Consider the following 18568-nt stretch of genomic DNA (forward strand, 5'->3'; position numbering starts at 1 on the left):
CGGTCTTCGGATACGCCGAGGTACCGGAATTTAGTCCCGCAGGAGTTCTTTTACGTGCCAGTAAATCTACCGACACGAGGCTGTGGTATTTGATCACCTTCAAATACCACCGGACTGAGCCAGGATCGAACCTGCCAAGTTGGGGTTAGAAGGCCAGCGCCTTAACCGTCTGAGCCACTCAGCCCGGCGAGATTCGTTGTTTGTTTATGCCGATAAACAATCAAAAAGGCACATTTATACGAGTTTGTAGGGAGAAAGAACAGCAGAGTCAGATGTTTGGTAGGCGAATGGTAAGATGTGATGAAAAATCACGTTCAGGTTGTAAATTTCACCAAAAGGGAAAGTCTTCTCAATTTCAGTCACTGTGTTGATGGGGTGAAAGTACTTCACGGGGATCAATTGCAAATATTTAGCTTTTAATATAAGGAAATAAGCGGTATATTCCAAGCTGTCACAGATGCTTTGGAAATTACATTAGTAGATAAGCTTGAAGAAAGTAGGAAGATCTGAAGATATAAAGACAAAGTTGGACTTCAAGAAGATAACTTGGGGTAAATAGGCCTATTCGTTTGTAGGAAGAGAGGAATTGGAATAATTTACCAAGGGGATGTTCGATAAATTTCCAGCTTTCTTGAAAGCAATTTTTGAACAGACTAGGCAAACAATTGAACAACTCATAGGGAATCTGCCACTTGAGCGACAGCCCTAAATACCGATCAATGATGATTTGAATGGAAGCGAAAACCAAAACAGAAAGAGGGAAAGAATTTTTTAAAATTGACAAACTACTAAAGAGTAGATCGCACTGGGAAAAGCAGAGAAATTATTTTGAGTAATAAAAATAGTCCACCTCTGTGGTGATTAGCTGTTAGTGTGATTAGCTGCCTTCCCTGGAGGCCTGGGTTCGATTCCCGGCTCTGCCACAATTTGAAAAGTTGTACGAGGGCTGGAAGGGGGTCCACTCAGCCTCGGGAGGTCAACTGAGTGGAGAGGGGGTTCGATTCCCTCCTCAGCCATCCTGGAAGTGGTTTTCCGTGGTTTCCCTTTTCTCCTTCAGGCAAATGCCGGGATGGTACCTAACTTAAGGCCACGGCCGCTTCCTTCCCTCTTCCTTGTCTACCCCTTCCAAACTTCCCATCCCCCAACAAGGCCCCTGTTCAGCATAGCAGGTGATGACAACTAGGCGAGGCACTGGTCCTCCTCCCCAGTTGTATCCCCAGAATCCTCTACGTCTCACTCTCAAGGACACTGCCCTTGAGGCGGTAGAGGTGAGGTCCCTCGCTGAGTCCGAGGGAAAAACCAACCCTGGAGGGTAAACTGATTATGAAAGAAAGAAAGAAAGAAGGAAAGAAAGAAAGAAAATAATAAAAATATATGGCTAATAAATGGAAAAACACGAAAATAAGCGCTGCTTTAAATAATAAAGGATAAAGGACAGGATACGAGCTTGGCGTAGAATATATAACACTTCACATCTTTCTTCATTTCATGGCCTTTTACCCATCATCTGGGGTTTGAAAGAAAGTTGACTGAACCCAGTTTTACGGCCGGATTCCCTTTCCGACGCCAACCCTTTGTGGAGGCATGTATCACGTATTTTTGTGGTGGTTAGTAGTGTTATGTGTTTAATTAGATTAAGAAATATATCAAGACGCCCTGTCTTCGAACCAGAGAAATCAACTATACGCAACTATAAATCCTCGGCCCCGTCTGGTATGGAGCCCGGGCCCCTCTGAATTGAAGACCAGCACACTGACAATTCAGTCAAGAAGCCCGACGTAACACTATTTCACGTCTAAGACTTGAACTTTGTTATAATAGCTATAACTTTCTTTTTTTTTTTTTTCTTAACCTGTTTACCCTCCACGGTTGGTCTCTCCCTCGGACTCAGCGAGGGATCCCACCTCTACCGCTTCGAGTGCAGTGTCCTGGAGCCTGAGACTTGGGGTCGGGGGGACAACTGGAAAGGAGGGCCAATACCTCGCCCAGTTGACCTCCCGAGGCTGAGTGGACCCCGTTCTAACCCTCGTACCACTTTCCAAAAATGTCATGACAGAGCCGGGAGTCGAATCTGGGCTTCCGGTGGTGGCAGCTAATCACGCTAACCACTACACCATAGAGGCGTACTACAATAGCTATTATGGATTTGAAATACTGCATTATTTTTCAGATCATCCTAGTTCCGCTTCCTTCCCACTTCTAGCCCTTTCCTGTCCCGTTATCCCGTTGTCGGTGGACGTAAAGCAACGTGTAAAAAATACGATATAGTGCCGGGAGACCCCTCTAAACAAAGTTAACACCCGTGTGTCGGTGTATCGTGGCGAGTTACACAGATTGAAGTTGCCTTTTGCGGAGCACGTACAACGAGACATCTTAACGACGCAGAAGACACCAGATCAGTCACTTTGATCCAGGAACGGTGGACTTCTCGTCGTGTTGCCGAGGACTTCAATGTCTCCCTATCTGTCATTTATCGGTTATGGAATCGATGCAACGAGACAGGTCAGTTCACCAGGCGGGTTGTACAAGGTCGTCGACACACCTCAACCCAAAATTACAACCGAGATATCTGGTCATTTCTGCGTTGCTTCTTCCTATCACCAGTGCTAGAAACCTGCAACAAGACCACAAAAGGGCAACGGAGTCAGGTATCCGATCAGAATGTAAGGAACAGGAGCTTACGACTCAGACGAACTGCTGGAGGGCGTCGCTTAATGTGGCAACATCAAGAAGTTGGCATTCTGTTCCCCCGAAAACCACGTCAATTGAAACTTCGCCATTGGAGAACTGTGTTATACACAGACGAGTTACGATTTCCCTGGACTCAAAGTGACGACCGCGTAGGTCTAAGTGTAGGGAAAGGTCCATGCCCCAAGTCTCAAACGGAGTTTACGGGTGACCGGTTTCGGTTGAGGATTTTACCCCTTCGACCGATGACGTCTTGAGTGCTTTTTCCTCAGAGGGAACAGTCTGGCTAGACTGCATTGGTTAGGGTGGAGGGGAATCATGTTGTGGGGGACTTAACTGGTCAGAATATGACCTGCGCCCCTTTTTAGGGGGGAGACTAAGTATGGAGATCCTGGACTTAGGTTCAGGATGACTTTGTCCACTATTAGTGATTGATGTTAGTCTCTCATGACACAAGGATGTGTGAGCAAGCAGGTACAGGCGTGGGTCACCCATCCAGGTGGTAACCACACCCGACATTTACAAGTGGTTCAGTGGTATTAAGAAGAAGGTTCGGAGGGGGAGTCAGCAAGGCAATTTTGTGTGTGTGTGGGGGGGGGGGGGTTAGAGTTTCTTGGTAGGAGATGCGAATAATTTCTTGGCGTGGGTTGGAAGTTCGATTCTTGGGGGATACTTGATGTGGTGTGGGTATGGAGATACTTGGCGGGAGAAGATGACTTGGATTCAGAGGCTCGGCTACTCAATCCACCGAGTCGGCCCTGAATAGGGGGGTTGAATGTTTGTTGTAGTTATTGAAGGGGAGGATATAGGGGTCGGGGTTTGGGGGGATGGTTTCCCGGGTAATGGGAAGGACCATGAGTTTCACGCCCGGGGAGGTTGAAGTCACCGGATGCGCGAGTTCGCGTCCAGGGAGGGTGCAGTCCCTAGGTTGGCGAGGGGGCAGGTCGCAGGTACGTTGGCGTTTCCCCTTGACCAAGGGAGGGAGGATCCACAGTTACGGAGTGAGCCATGCAGAGGGAGGACCTAGGATGAGGTTCCATGGGTACTGGCCATTCTCCATGGGGCCTGGGAAGGTTGGGGAGGGTGTACGTTTGAAGTACCAGGTGTCAAACACACTTGGCGGACCGACCAAGGTGGCAGCCCGTTGGCAGAGTCGTGACAGGGCTAGTTTTTATACTGGTTGACGCCACTGACAAGTCACGAACATAGGACACCGGCCCGCCCTGACAAAATGCTGTTCCAGCGTACTTGTGCTGGAATTTGCGTGCCAGTTGAGGTGGTGGACGCTGGGCCCAGTCTTGGGCTGCTCTACGTTACTGGGAAGACTTGGAGGGAACAGAGCAACGTGAAGTCTAGATTTAGGCCCCTCGGCGACGTATCTTGGCTGCTGGCATGCCTTGGCTGGTGATTGGTCCTGTGGTCGGTAGGGGGCTTCCTATTGGTCGGGTTGCTCGGGGTAGCTGGCCCTGCTGGGGTGGCCGGCAGAGCTAGGGAGCTCTCGGACTTGGTGGCCATCTTGTCTTGATCTTGGCGGGGGTTGCTAGCTTCCTTGGTTGCTAGCCGTGGCTGGGCTGGAGCTATAGAGAACAACGATCCTTCCAAAGAAACGTGGAGTCAAGGCAGAGTGCTAGGCCCGGAATGGCTCGGAAAGGTCCTCTGATGGTGCGGGGTAATATTAGTGTCAACCTAAATCCCATTGAGCTCGTGTGGGACATGCTTGGCAGAAGTGTTCGTGGTCGTCCTCTTGCGCCACAGACTCTCCGGAAACTCTAGCAGGCTCTCGTTGAAGAATGGGAACGGATACCGCAAAGTGACCACCGTAGACTTGTACGGAGTATGCCACGTGGATTTCAGGCTGTGATAAACACTCACGTCCAAGAGACCTGCGGCTGTGACTTCGTCCCCGTAGTAGTGGGGTGTCAAAACAAGAACATTTTTTTCGCAGAAACGAATAATTTGAATACGGGTTATTATAAAATCCATGAATCAAAACTTCACAGCCTCCGCTCATTTGGTGAATATCACAGTTTAGAATGGACGATAATACGAACCTCAGCCAGCCGAGTGGAAAGTCCGCATCTAGCCTACTGCGCTCATTTCAAAGCGCTTCTGGCGTGGCACGAAAAGTGTTGCGAAAATGTTGCAAACCCTGGTCTGGGAAGACTTGGGAGTAAGGGGACGAGATACGCGGCGATGTGGTATGTTTCGAGTTGTCAGTGCAGATATGGCGTGGAATGACATTAGTAGACGAATAAGCTTGAAAGGAGTTTTTAAAAGTAGGAAAGATCGTAATATGAAGATAAAGTTCGAATTCAAGAGGACAAATTAGGGCAAATATTCACTTATAGAACGAGGTGTAAGGGACTGGAATACATTATCAATAAATTTCGGTAAATTATCAATACATTTCTAAGTTCTTTGAAAACGTTTAAGAAGCAGCTTGGTAAACAACTGATAGGAAATCTGACACATGGGCGATAGCCCTGAATGCAGATCACTGATGATCGAATTTGCAGGCAACAGGTTGAATGATGATGGTCAAATTTCTCTGAAATTATTCACATCAATATCCTACGCTAGACATTAGAAGGTAGCATATGAGGTATCACAAACCTAAAATATCAGCTTGAGGAAACCATTTACTGATTCTTAAATTCGGAGGTTGATCTGGTAAATTATCGTCTTCCCATTTCCATAACACCTTCTGCTTCAGTTTGGAGAACGTGTCAAGTAAAGCTCTTCGTTTAATTTCAGGAAATTCGGTACTCCTCAAGGCCGAGCCCATGCTGAAGTAAATGACACCATCAGGAGCATCATCCAGGTAGTTCTGAAGGTCCTGAAATAGGAAGTTATAAAATTAAGAACTGTGGTATAAATTATATTCTTCGATGCACTCATTATCCATTTCTCTGATAGCAAAACGAAAAGAAATCTAATTAATAATTCTTCACATCTAAGAGACATTGCATTTTGTTGTTTTGTATTTCCATATCTTTCATTAACATGTAACATATTCTAAAATCCATTAAATTTAATGATCAGTATTGAACCGTTCAGCTCATGATCCAATGGAGATGATCTGCAGATAATTATATTATGCAGATGAGACCACATAAGAATGACATCAGGTTTTATATTATGGTGCAGTAGCACGCAGCATTGCGCGCTTTTTAAGATATCAGAACGTCAGTTGCAGGGTGGATTTCCCAGCATGAACAATAAAGGAAACGAATTCACGCTAACCACTTAACTCATAGCGTCTGAGAAATAGCGCGAGAATTCAGGATGGGGGGGGGGGGGAACTCGACGGATATTTTTGTCAACAGGAGGAATATCGAGATTCTAAAATGATAGCTAGAATGAGCATAATTTTCTGAACAATTTGATATGCCACATGAAATTATTAATAATCTCCAAGAATTAATATGCATTTGTCTCGAGCACCGTGAGAGAAATTCTATTTCTGTGAGTGCGCATTTAAGTGGACCACACAGCGAGAAGCTCGCGGGCGTGGGTACGCCTCTTCAATAAATACGACACGCGTAGGACGCGAGGAGCATTCTCTGTGAGCATCGCTGACTGCAAGGTATACCTGTGTTACGGAAGCTCATCGACGAGAAGACAGCCTTTATCTCCAAGCGTTGCAGTTAGAGGTATTGCATTGTCCCGTGATAATTTGTAACGGTTCAAATCCCGTTACAAGATGACATCTGTATTTTTATTATTTTATTATTTTATCTGTATTTTATTATTATTATTATTATTATTATTATTATTATTATTATTATTATTATTATTATTATTATTATTATTTTATCTGTGATATTATTACTATTATTGTAATTATCAGTCTTATTCAATTTTGCAATGCCTGTTGCTTGCAAGATTGTACTTAGATGTATGCATATATACGTATGTGTAGAATAACACTCAATACCTGTACAGTGAGAATTGTTGTATATATCAGAGATTGGAAGTGACGTTGTTATATTGCGATACCACTGGCGATTCTGCCAAGTCATCGCCACTCCATGGCTACGGCATCGTATTTATTTAGATATGCGAGTAGTATAATTGGACAGTTCGGCCGCCTCCTCCTCCTCCCGCCGCCTCCTCCGCCTCCTCCTCCGCCGCCGCCTCCGCCGCCGCCGCCCGCGGGAAATTTGAATTTTGGCGGGAAATTTGAATTTTGGTGCGAGATTTGAATTTGTAAACAAAGCCACGTGCTTTTTGACAGCTGTCATCGACAACAACGCAACGCTAACCTCACTGCTGCCATCTTGACGGGCCTAAACCTCACTAGTGCCAACTTAACCTAACTAGCATGAGGTAAACAAAGCCACGTGTTTTTTGACAGCCACGTGCTTTTTGACAGACAACAACGCATCGCTAACCTCAGTACTGCCATCTTGACGGGCCTAACCTTAGTGGTACCAACTTAACCTCACTAGCATGAGGTAAACAAAGCCACGTGCTTTTCGACAGATTTGTAAACAAAGCCACGTGCTTTTTGACAGACAACAACGCATCGCAAACCTCAGTACTGCCATCTTGACGGGCCTAAACCTCAGTAGTGCCAACTTAACCTAACTAGCGCGAGGTAAACAAAGCCACGTGCTTTTTGACAGCCACGTGCTTTTTGACAGATTTGTAAACAAAGCCACGTGCTTTTTGACAGCTATCATCGACAACAACGCATCGCTAACCTCAGTACTGCCATCTTGACGGGCCTAAACCTTAGTGGTACCAACTTAACCTCACTAGCATGAGGTAAACAAAGCCACGTGTTTTTTGACAGCCACGTGCTTTTTTGACAGCTGTCATCCGCCATCTTTAAACCACAAAGCACTGTGCTGCCCTCTATATCGCAGTAGCCGCAAAATTCGTCACCTGTCATCAGCAGTGCTGCCATCTTGACTGGTCTAAACCTTTAGTGCTACCAACTTAACCTAACTAGCGCGAGGTAAACAAAGCCACGTGCAGATGTCATCTGCTATCTTTAATCCATAGAGCACCGTGCTGCCCTCTTTAGCTACTTACCTTTGAAATGTGGTACGTCACAGCTGCCATCCGCCATCTTGCATCGCAAACCTCAGTGCTGCACTCTATGTAGTGGCGGTAAATTCCACGTGCTCTTGTTTGGAAACAAAGCCACGTGTAGCTGTCATCCGCCATCGTTAATCCAGAGAGCACCGTGCTGCCCTCTTTAGCTACTTACCTTTGAAATGTGGTACGTCACAGCTGTCATCCGCCATCTTGCATCGCAAACCTCAGTGCTGCCCGGTGGGCGGCAAATTCCACGTGCTCTTGTTTGGAAACAAACCTATGCGCTTTTTTGTCAGCTATCATCCGCATCTTTAATCTAGAGAGCACCGTGCTGCCCTCTATGTGGTGGTGGTAAATTCTACACGCTTTACAAACCCATGTGCTTTTCTGACAGCTGTCAACCGCCAGAGAGCACCGTGCTGCCCTCTTTATGCCGGTGGCAAATTCTACATGCTTTTTGACAGCTGTCACCCGCAAGAGAGCACCGTGCTGCCATCTTTAGCTAGATACCTGTGGTAGCGGTAAATTCCACGTGCTCTTGTTTAGTAAACAAAGCTACATGCTTTTTTGACAGCTGTCGTCCGCTATCTTTAATCAATAGAGCACTGTGCTGCGGGTAATTTCATCAGCTGTCATCCGCCATCTTTAATCTACACAACACCATGCTGCTCTCTGTAGTAGCGGGCAATTTGAAAAGTTCTGTTAGCTATCATCCGCCATCTTTAATCAAGAGAGCACCGTGCTGCCATCTATGTGGTGGCGGCAAATTCCACGTGCTCTTGTTTAGTAAACAAAGCCACGTGCAGCTGTCATCCGCCATCTTTGAGCACCGTGCTGCGGGCAATTTCGTCAGCTGTCATCCGCCATCTTTAATCTACAGAACACCGTGCTGCCCTCTGTAGTAGCGGGCAATTTGAAAAGTTCTGTTAGCTATCATCCGCCATCTTCGAGCACCGTGCTGCCCTCTATGTGGTGGCGGCAAATTCCACGTGCTTTACAAACTCACGTGCTTTTTTGACAGCTACCATCCGCCCTGCTCTCTGTAGTAGCGGGTAATTTGAAAAGTTCTGTTAGCTGTCATCCGCCATCTTTGAGCACCGTGCTGCCCGGTGGCGGTAAATTCCACGTGCTTTACAAACTCACGCGCAGCTGTCATCCGCCATCTTACATCGCAAACCTCAGTGCTACACTCTTTAGTTGAAAAATGGTGGCGGATAATTTAAAAAAGAAAAATTCTACAGCGGCCATCTCTCGACGCTAATTGCACAAGATGGTGGCTATACATGACTCCTTAAAGGTGCTTATGCGAGATGATCGCTATACATAGACGCCCTTGGGATGCTTGCGCAAGATGGCGGTTATACATGGCTCCTTATGAGGGATGCTTGCGCGAGATAGTGGTTGCTCTTATGAGGCGGCTTAAGGATCCTTGGCTAGAGCCTCCCTAAGGATGCTTGCGCAAGATGGCGCATGCAAGATGGTGGCTATACATAGCTCCTTATGAGACAGCCAGTACAACATGTGATCAGAACATTGATTGATGTGTTCAGAACACAAAATAAGTAGAATCGAACACTGTACTCGATACAACATGTGATTAAAACATTGTTTGGTGTGTTCAGAACACTAATCGAACGCTGTACAACATGTTAGGGGATACCTTTATTTAGATTGAAACATAACAAGACTAGAATTGAACACTGCACATTGATTGATGTGTTCAGAACACAAAATAAGTAGAATCGAACACTGTACTCGATACAACATGTGATTAAAACATTGTTTGGTGTGTTCAGAACACTAATCGAACGCTGTACAACATGTTAGGGGATACCTTTGTTTAGATTGAAACATAACAAGACTAGAATTGAACACTGCACTCGATGTCGTTACATGTGTTCAGAACAATGATTGATGTGTTCAGATCACTAAACAAGTAGAATCGAACGCTGTACAACATGTTAGGGGATACCTTTGTTTAGATTGAAACATAACAAGACTAGAATCGAACACTGCACTCGATGTCGTTAACCTTAACATGTGATCCGATACAACATGTTAGGGGATACCTTTGTCCTAAGAACCGAACACTGTACAACATGTTAGGGGATACCTTTGTTTAGATTGAAACTAACAAGACTAGAATCGAACACTGCACTCGATGTCGTTACATGTGATCCGATACAACATGTTAGGGGATACCTTTGTTCTAAGAAAATTAGATTGAAACATAGCAAGCCTAGAATCGAACATTGTTTGATGTTTTCAGTACAACTTCAATGATTAACACACACACTGTGCACATATCGCATAGGTATCTCGCCTAGTGTGAAAATCAAAAAACACACTGTGCACATATCGCATAGCTAACACTTCAAATGATTTGCTTAGTACGAAAAAAAATATATACCGCGTAGCTAACTCGTTCATCACTCTGCTCAGACGCTTAGTAATTGTGAATACACTCATACGAAAATCAAGAAAGCACACTGCGTAGCCAACTCGCTCGGCTCACTCGCTTAGTAATTACAACACTGATACACACACGGATAAGAATGTTCCGAGATACTACATACTTACATGTTTTTTAAGGGGGGGTGAAAGATCATAAATTATATGTACACATGTTGTCTCCTCCAAGTTGTAAGATGAAATAGACGCAGTACTGCGAGTTTCCGCTCTAGCTGGCGAACGGAAGTAGCATGATATCTCAGCAAAAAATAAAAATACGCGTGAGCTTGCAAGTCAGACACAATGATGGATACCGCGATTCAAATCCTAGCAACTTATGCCGTCGGGAAGGGTATCCGGCGAGCATCTAGCTGTAAATCTCCGATTCTCGACAGATTCTTAATCCCAGTTCTTTGACGTCAGGAAGGGCAACCGGTCGAAAACAATTATCGAACACGCATCGCGAAGGCAAGAGTGTGCAGCGATATGCTTGTTTAGACTTGCAGATTACGAAAGAAACATAACAAGACTTGAGTCTTAAAACAAATTCTTGCGATTTAAAATCTTAGTCAGGAAGGGCATCCAGCAGTAAAACAATAGTTCGTGATTTAAAATCTAAGAAGTGCATCTAGCTGTATATCCCCCGATTCTCGACAGATTCTTAATCCGAGTTCTTTGACGTCAGGAAGGGCAACCGGTTGAAAACAATTATCGAACACGCATCGCGAAGGCAAGAGTGTGCAGCGATATGCTTGTTTAGACTTGCAGATTACGAAAGAAACATAACAAGACTTGAGTCTTAAAACAAATTCTTGCGATTTAAAATCTTAGTCAGGAAGGGCATCCGGTAGTAAAACAATAGTTCGTGATACTGCGATTTAAAATCTAGCTGTAAAACCCCCGATTCTCGACAGATTCTTAATCCGAGTTCTTTGACGTCAGGAAGGGCAACCGGTTGAAAACAATTATCGAACACGCATCGCGAAGGCAAGAGTGTGCAGCGATATGCTTGTTTAGACTTGCAGATTACGAAAGAAACATAACAAGACTTGAGTCTTAAAACAAATTCTTGCGATTTAAAATCTTAGTCAGGAAGGGCATCCGGTAGTAAAACAATAGTTCGTGATACTGCGATTTAAAATCTAGCTGTAAAACCCCCGATTCTCGACAGATTCTTAATCCGAGTTCTTTGACGTCAGGAAGGGCAACCGGTTGAAAACAATTATCGAACACGCATCGCGAAGGCAAGAGTGTGCTGCGATATGCTTGTTTAGACTTGCAGATTACGAAAGAAACATAACAAGACTTGAGTCTTAAAACAAATTCTTGCGATTTAAAATCTTAGTCAGGAAGGGCATCCAGCAGTAAAACAATAGTTCGTGATTTAAAATCTAAGAAGAGCATCTAGCTGTAAAACCCCCCGATTCTCGACAGATTCTTAATCCGAGTTCTTTGACGTCAGGAAGGGCAACCGGTTGGAAACAATTATCGAACACGCATCGCGAAGGCAGGAGTGTGCAGCGATATGCATGTTTAGACTTGCAGATTACGAAAGAAACATAACAAGACTTGAGTCTTAAAACAAAATTCTTGCGATTTAAAATCTTAGTCAGGAAGGGCATCCGGCAGTAAAACAATAGTTCGTGATTTAAAATCTAGCTGTAAAACCCCCGATTCTCGACAGATTCTTAATCCCAGTTCTTTGACGTCAGGAAGGGTAACCGGTTGAAAACAATTATCGAACACGCATCGCGAAGGCAAGAGTGTGCAGCGATATGCTTGTTTAGACTTGCAGATTACGAAAGAAACATAACAAGACTTGAGTCTTAAAACAAATTCTTGCGATTTAAAATCTTAGTCAGGAAGGGCATCCAGCAGTAAAACAATAGTTCGTGATACTGCGATTTAAAATCTAGCTGTATATCCCCCGATTCTCGACAGATTCTTAATCCGAGTTCTTTGACGTCAGGAAGGGCAACCGGTTGAAAACAATTATCGAACACGCATCGCGAAGGCAAGAGTGTGCAGCGATATGCTTGTTTAGACTTGCAGATTACGAAAGAAACATAACAAGACTTGAGTCTTAAAACAAATTCTTGCGATTTAAAATCTTAGTCAGGAAGGGCATCCGGCAGTAAAACAATAGTTCGTGATTTAAAATCTAGCTGTAAAACCCCCGATTCTCGACAGATTCTTAATCCCAGTTCTTTGACGTCAGGAAGGGTAACCGGTTGAAAACAATTATCGAACACGCATCGCGAAGGCAAGAGTGTGCAGCGATATGCTTGTTTAGACTTGCAGATTACGAAAGAAACATAACAAGACTTGAGTCTTAAAACAAATTCTTGCGATTTAAAATCTTAGTCAGGAAGGGCATCCAGCAGTAAAACAATAGTTCGTGATACTGCGATTTAAAATCTAGCTGTATATCCCCTGATTCTCGATAGATTCTTAATCCGAGTTCTTTGACGTCAGGAAGGGCAACCGGTCGAAAACAATTATCGAACACGCATCGCGAAGGCAAGAGTGTGCAGCGATATGCTTGTTTAGACTTGCAGATTACGAAAGAAACATAACAAGACTTGAGTCTTAAAACAAATTCTTGCGATTTAAAATCTTAGTCAGGAAGGGCATCCGGTAGTAAAACAATAGTTCGTGATACTGCGATTTAAAATCTAGCAGTAAAACCCCCGATTCTCGACAGATTCTTAATCCGAGTTCTTTGACGTCAGGAAGGGCAACCGGTTGAAAACAATTATCGAATACGCATCGTGAAGGCAAGAGTGTACAGCGATATGCTTGTTTAGACTTGCAGATTACGAAAGAAACATAACAAGACTTGAGTCTTAAAACAAATTCTTGCGATTTAAAATCTTAGTCAGGAAGGGCATCCAGCAGTAAAACAATAGTTCGTGATACTGCGATTTAAAATCTAGCTGTAAAACCCCCGATTCTCGACAGATTCTTAATCCGAGTTCTTTGACGTCAGGAAGGGCAACCGGTTGAAAACAATTATCGAACACGCATCGCGAAGGCAAGAGTGTGCAGCGATATGCTTGTTTAGACTTGCAGATTACGAAAGAAACATAACAAGACTTGAATCTTAAAACAAATTCTTGCGATTTAAAATCTTAGTCAGGAAGGGCATCCGGTAGTAAAACAATAGTTCGTGATTTAAAATCTAAGAAGTGCATCTAGCTGTATATCCCCCGATTCTCGACAGATTCTTAATCCGAGTTCTTTGACGCCAGGAAGGGCAACTAGTTGAAAACAATTATCGAACACGCATCGCGAAGGCAAGAGTGTGCAGCGATATGCTTGTTTAGACTTGCAGATTACGAAAGAAACATAACAAGACTTGAGTCTTAAAACAAATTCTTGTGTTTTAAAATCTTAGTCAGGAAGGGCAACCGGCAGTAGTGATACGGCGATTTAAAATCTAAGAAGAGCATCTAGCTGTAAAACCCCCGATTCTTGACAGATTCTTAATCCGAGTTCTTTGACGTCAGGAAGGGTAACCGGTTGAAAACAATAGCGTATGATGTAAGAGCTTAGATACTACCAGTTTTGCGTCAGGAAGGATAACTAGTCTTAAAACAAAACAGATTCTTAATCCGAGTTGTCAGGAAGGGCAACCGGTTGAAAACTATAGTGTGAGAGGTTAGATACTGCTAGTTTTGCATCAGGAAGGACAACTCAACACATTCATGCGATTTAAACACATTTTTATTCCCAAGAGAATCGAACCCGAGACTACTGGGTGAGAGGCATGCACGCTAAACTAAACTGTAGGCTATGGGTTTGTTCTACAGTCCTTGAAGAAGTATCGGCACAGTCATTCTGAGCGAGTTGTGGAATGCGTGTGTTAGCTGAAATTGTACACGTATCTTCCGGCTCAACCTTGAGCGAGGACACTGATAAGCGACTTGTAACTCGCGAACGTCTTCTTAGCTGAGTAGCATGTAAGCTCTTAAAACACAGTACCAATTAAGGTTGTAAAATATTCTGAAATAGTCCTCCTCTGTGGTGTAGTAGTTAGTGTGATTAGCTGCTACCCTCGGAGGTCCGAGTTCGATTCCCGGCTCTGCCACGGAATGTGTAGCATTTAGCCTATGTAAGTTCCTAACGTAAAATATCATGATTGTACGGAGAGGTTAAAACACACACAGTGCCTACTCCTATTGAAAGAACCTGCACGGTACCGGCATGTAGGCTTCTCCTGATGAAGGAGCCTGCACAAGGTTTAACGCCTCCTATCAACAGCCCTTACTTAATGCTAGCTTTTGCACACCACGCCTCACACCATAGTTTTATACGACCGGTTACCCCTCCTGACTAGGATTTTAAAATCGATAACTAGATGTCCCGACATAGCCTATTCCTACCGAAGAAGCCAGCTTAACGCCTCCATCCGACGAATGAATCACCCTCAACACTCTTCAATCATTCACACTACTTCGGAAAATAGCGGGTTCGAACTAGAAGTTGTAAATGCTAGGCGAGGGGCCTGCGCGATCGTCATTACATGATCTAGCTAGATGCCCTTCCCGACGGCATAAGTTGCTAGGATTTGAATCGCGGTATCCATCATTGTGTCTGACTTGCAAGCTCACGCGTATTTTTATTTTTTGCTGAGATATCATGCTACTTCCGTTCGCCAGCTAGAGCGGAAACTCGCAGTACTGCGTCTATTTCATCTTACAACTTGGAGGAGACAACATGTGTACATATAATTTATGATCTTTCACCCCCCCTTAAAAAACATGTAAGTATGTAGTATCTCGGAACATTCTTATCCGTGTGTGTATCAGTGTTGTAATTACTAAGCGAGTGAGCCGAGCGAGTTGGCTACGCAGTGTGCTTTCTTGATTTTCGTATGAGTGTATTCACAATTACTAAGCATCTGAGCAGTGTGATGAACGAGTTAGCTACGCGGTATAGATTTTTTTTCGTACTAAGCAAATCATTTGAAGTGTTAGCTATGCGATATGTGCACAGTGTGTTTTTTGATTTTCACACTAGGCGAGATAGCTATGCGATATGTGCACAGTGTGTGTGTTAATCATTGAAGTTGTACTGAAAACATCAAACAATGTTCGATTCTAGGCTTGCTATGTTTCAATCTAATTTTCTTAGAACAAAGGTATCCCCTAACATGTTGTATCGGATCACATGTAACGACATCGAGTGCAGTGTTCGATTCTAGTCTTGTTAGTTTCAATCTAAACAAAGGTATCCCCTAACATGTTGTACAGTGTTCGGTTCTTAGGACAAAGGTATCCCCTAACATGTTGTATCGGATCACATGTTAAGGTTAACGACATCGAGTGCAGTGTTCGATTCTAGTCTTGTTATGTTTCAATCTAAACAAAGGTATCCCCTAACATGTTGTACAGCGTTCGATTCTACTTGTTTAGTGATCTGAACACATCAATCATTGTTCTGAACACATGTAACGACATCGAGTGCAGTGTTCAATTCTAGTCTTGTTATGTTTCAATCTAAACAAAGGTATCCCCTAACATGTTGTACAGCGTTCGATTAGTGTTCTGAACACACCAAACAATGTTTTAATCACATGTTGTATCGAGTACAGTGTTCGATTCTACTTATTTTGTGTTCTGAACACATCAATCAATGTTCTGATCACATGTTGTACTGGCTGTCTCATAAGGAGCTATGTATAGCCACCATCTTGCATGCGCCATCTTGCGCAAGCATCCTTAGGGAGGCTCTAGCCAAGGATCCTTAAGCCGCCTCATAAGAGCAACCACTATCTCGCGCAAGCATCCCTCATAAGGAGCCATGTATAACCGCCATCTTGCGCAAGCATCCCAAGGGCGTCTATGTATAGCGATCATCTCGCATAAGCACCTTTAAGGAGTCATGTATAGCCACCATCTTGTGCAATTAGCGTCGAGAGATGGCCGCTGTAGAATTTTTCTTTTTTAAATTATCCGCCACCATTTTTCAACTAAAGAGTGTAGCACTGAGGTTTGCGATGTAAGATGGCGGATGACAGCTGCGCGTGAGTTTGTAAAGCACGTGGAATTTACCGCCACCGGGCAGCACGGTGCTCAAAGATGGCGGATGACAGCTAACAGAACTTTTCAAATTACCCGCTACTACAGAGAGCAGGGCGGATGGTAGCTGTCAAAAAAGCACGTGAGTTTGTAAAGCACGTGGAATTTGCCGCCACCACATAGAGGGCAGCACGGTGCTCGAAGATGGCGGATGATAGCTAACAGAACTTTTCAAATTGCCCGCTACTACAGAGGGCAGCACGGTGTTCTGTAGATTAAAGATGGCGGATGACAGCTGACGAAATTGCCCGCAGCACGGTGCTCAAAGATGGCGGATGACAGCTGCACGTGGCTTTGTTTACTAAACAAGAGCACGTGGAATTTGCCGCCACCACATAGATGGCAGCACGGTGCTCTCTTGATTAAAGATGGCGGATGATAGCTAACAGAACTTTTCAAATTGCCCGCTACTACAGAGAGCAGCATGGTGTTGTGTAGATTAAAGATGGCGGATGACAGCTGATGAAATTACCCGCAGCACAGTGCTCTATTGATTAAAGATAGCGGACGACAGCTGTCAAAAAAGCATGTAGCTTTGTTTACTAAACAAGAGCACGTGGAATTTACCGCTACCACAGGTATCTAGCTAAAGATGGCAGCACGGTGCTCTCTTGCGGGTGACAGCTGTCAAAAAGCATGTAGAATTTGCCACCGGCATAAAGAGGGCAGCACGGTGCTCTCTGGCGGTTGACAGCTGTCAGAAAAGCACATGGGTTTGTAAAGCGTGTAGAATTTACCACCACCACATAGAGGGCAGCACGGTGCTCTCTAGATTAAAGATGGCGGATGATAGCTGACAAAAAAGCGCATAGGTTTGTTTCCAAACAAGAGCACGTGGAATTTGCCGCCACCGGGCAGCACTGAGGTTTGCGATGCAAGATGGCGGATGACAGCTGTGACGTACCACATTTCAAAGGTAAGTAGCTAAAGAGGGCAGCACGGTGCTCTCTGGATTAAAGATGGCGGATGACAGCTACACGTGGCTTTGTTTCCAAACAAGAGCACGTGGAATTTACCGCCACTACATAGAGTGCAGCACTGAGGTTTGCGATGCAAGATGGCGGATGGCAGCTGTGACGTACCACATTTCAAAGGTAAGTAGCTAAAGAGGGCAGCACGGTGCTCTATGGATTAAAGATGGCGGATGACAGCTGCACGTGGCTTTGTTTCCAAACAAGAGCATGTGGAATTTGCCGCCACTACATAGAGTGCAGCACTGAGGTTTGCGATGCAAGATGGCGGATGACAGCTGTGACGTACCACATTTCAAAGGTAAGTAGCTAAAGAGGGCTGCACGATGCTCTCTGGATTAAAGATATCAGATGACATCTGCACGTGGCTTTGTTTACCTCGCGCTAGTTAGGTTAAGTTGGTAGCACTAAGGTTTAGACCAGTCAAGATGGCAGCACTGCTGATGACAGGTGACGAATTTTGCGGCTACTGCGATATAGAGGGCAGCACAGTGCTTTGTGGTTTAAAGATGGCGGATGACAGCTGTCAAAAAAGCACGTGGCTGTCAAAAAACACGTGGCTTTGTTTACCTCATGCTAGTGAGGTTAAGTTGGTACCACTAAGGTTTAGGCCCGTCAAGATGGCAGTACTGAGGTTAGCGATGCGTTGTTGTCGATGACAGCTGTCAAAAAGCACGTGGCTTTGTTTACAAATCTGTCAAAAAGCACGTGGCTGTCAAAAAGCACGTGGCTTTGTTTACCTCGCGCTAGTTAGGTTAAGTTGGCACTACTGCGGTTTAGGCCCGTCAAGATGGCAGTACTGAGGTTTGCGATGCGTTGTTGTCTGTCAAAAAGCACGTGGCTTTGTTTACAAATCTGTCGAAAAGCACGTGGCTTTGTTTACCTCATGCTAGTGAGGTTAAGTTGGTACCACTAAGGTTAGGCCCGTCAAGATGGCAGTACTGAGGTTAGCGATGCGTTGTTGTCTGTCAAAAAGCACGTGGCTGTCAAAAAACACGTGGCTTTGTTTACCTCATGCTAGTTAGGTTAAGTTGGCACTAGTGAGGTTTAGGCCCGTCAAGATGGCAGCAGTGAGGTTAGCGTTGCGTTGTTGTCGATGACAGCTGTCAAAAAGCACGTGGCTTTGTTTACAAATTCAAATCTCGCGCCAAAATTCAAATTTCCCGCCAAAATTCAAATTTCCCGCGGGCGGCGGCGGAGGAGGAGGCGGAGGAGGCGGCGGGAGGAGGAGGAGGCGGCCGAACTGTCCAATTATACTACTTATGCGCTCAGAGAGTCGGCCGGCTCGGGGCTATTTCACCACTGGATGTAATATCTGTCGCGTAGATG

General features: G+C 44.7%; 1 protein-coding gene across 1 annotated transcript in view; it reads right to left on the reverse strand.

The window, feature by feature from the left end:
* LOC136861223 (UDP-glycosyltransferase UGT5) overlaps positions 1-18568 on the reverse strand; it is a 106613-nt gene that overhangs the window by 7582 nt on the left and 80463 nt on the right. The window contains exon 4 of the mRNA XM_067138807.2: positions 5302-5524. Within this exon, the coding sequence (XP_066994908.2) occupies positions 5302-5524 (223 nt within the window). The remainder of the gene's footprint in view (positions 1-5301; positions 5525-18568) is intronic.

The sequence above is a fragment of the Anabrus simplex genome, chromosome 1 (genome assembly GCF_040414725.1).
Source record: "Anabrus simplex isolate iqAnaSimp1 chromosome 1, ASM4041472v1, whole genome shotgun sequence".
In the NCBI taxonomy this organism is placed as follows: Eukaryota; Metazoa; Arthropoda; class Insecta; order Orthoptera; family Tettigoniidae; genus Anabrus; species Anabrus simplex.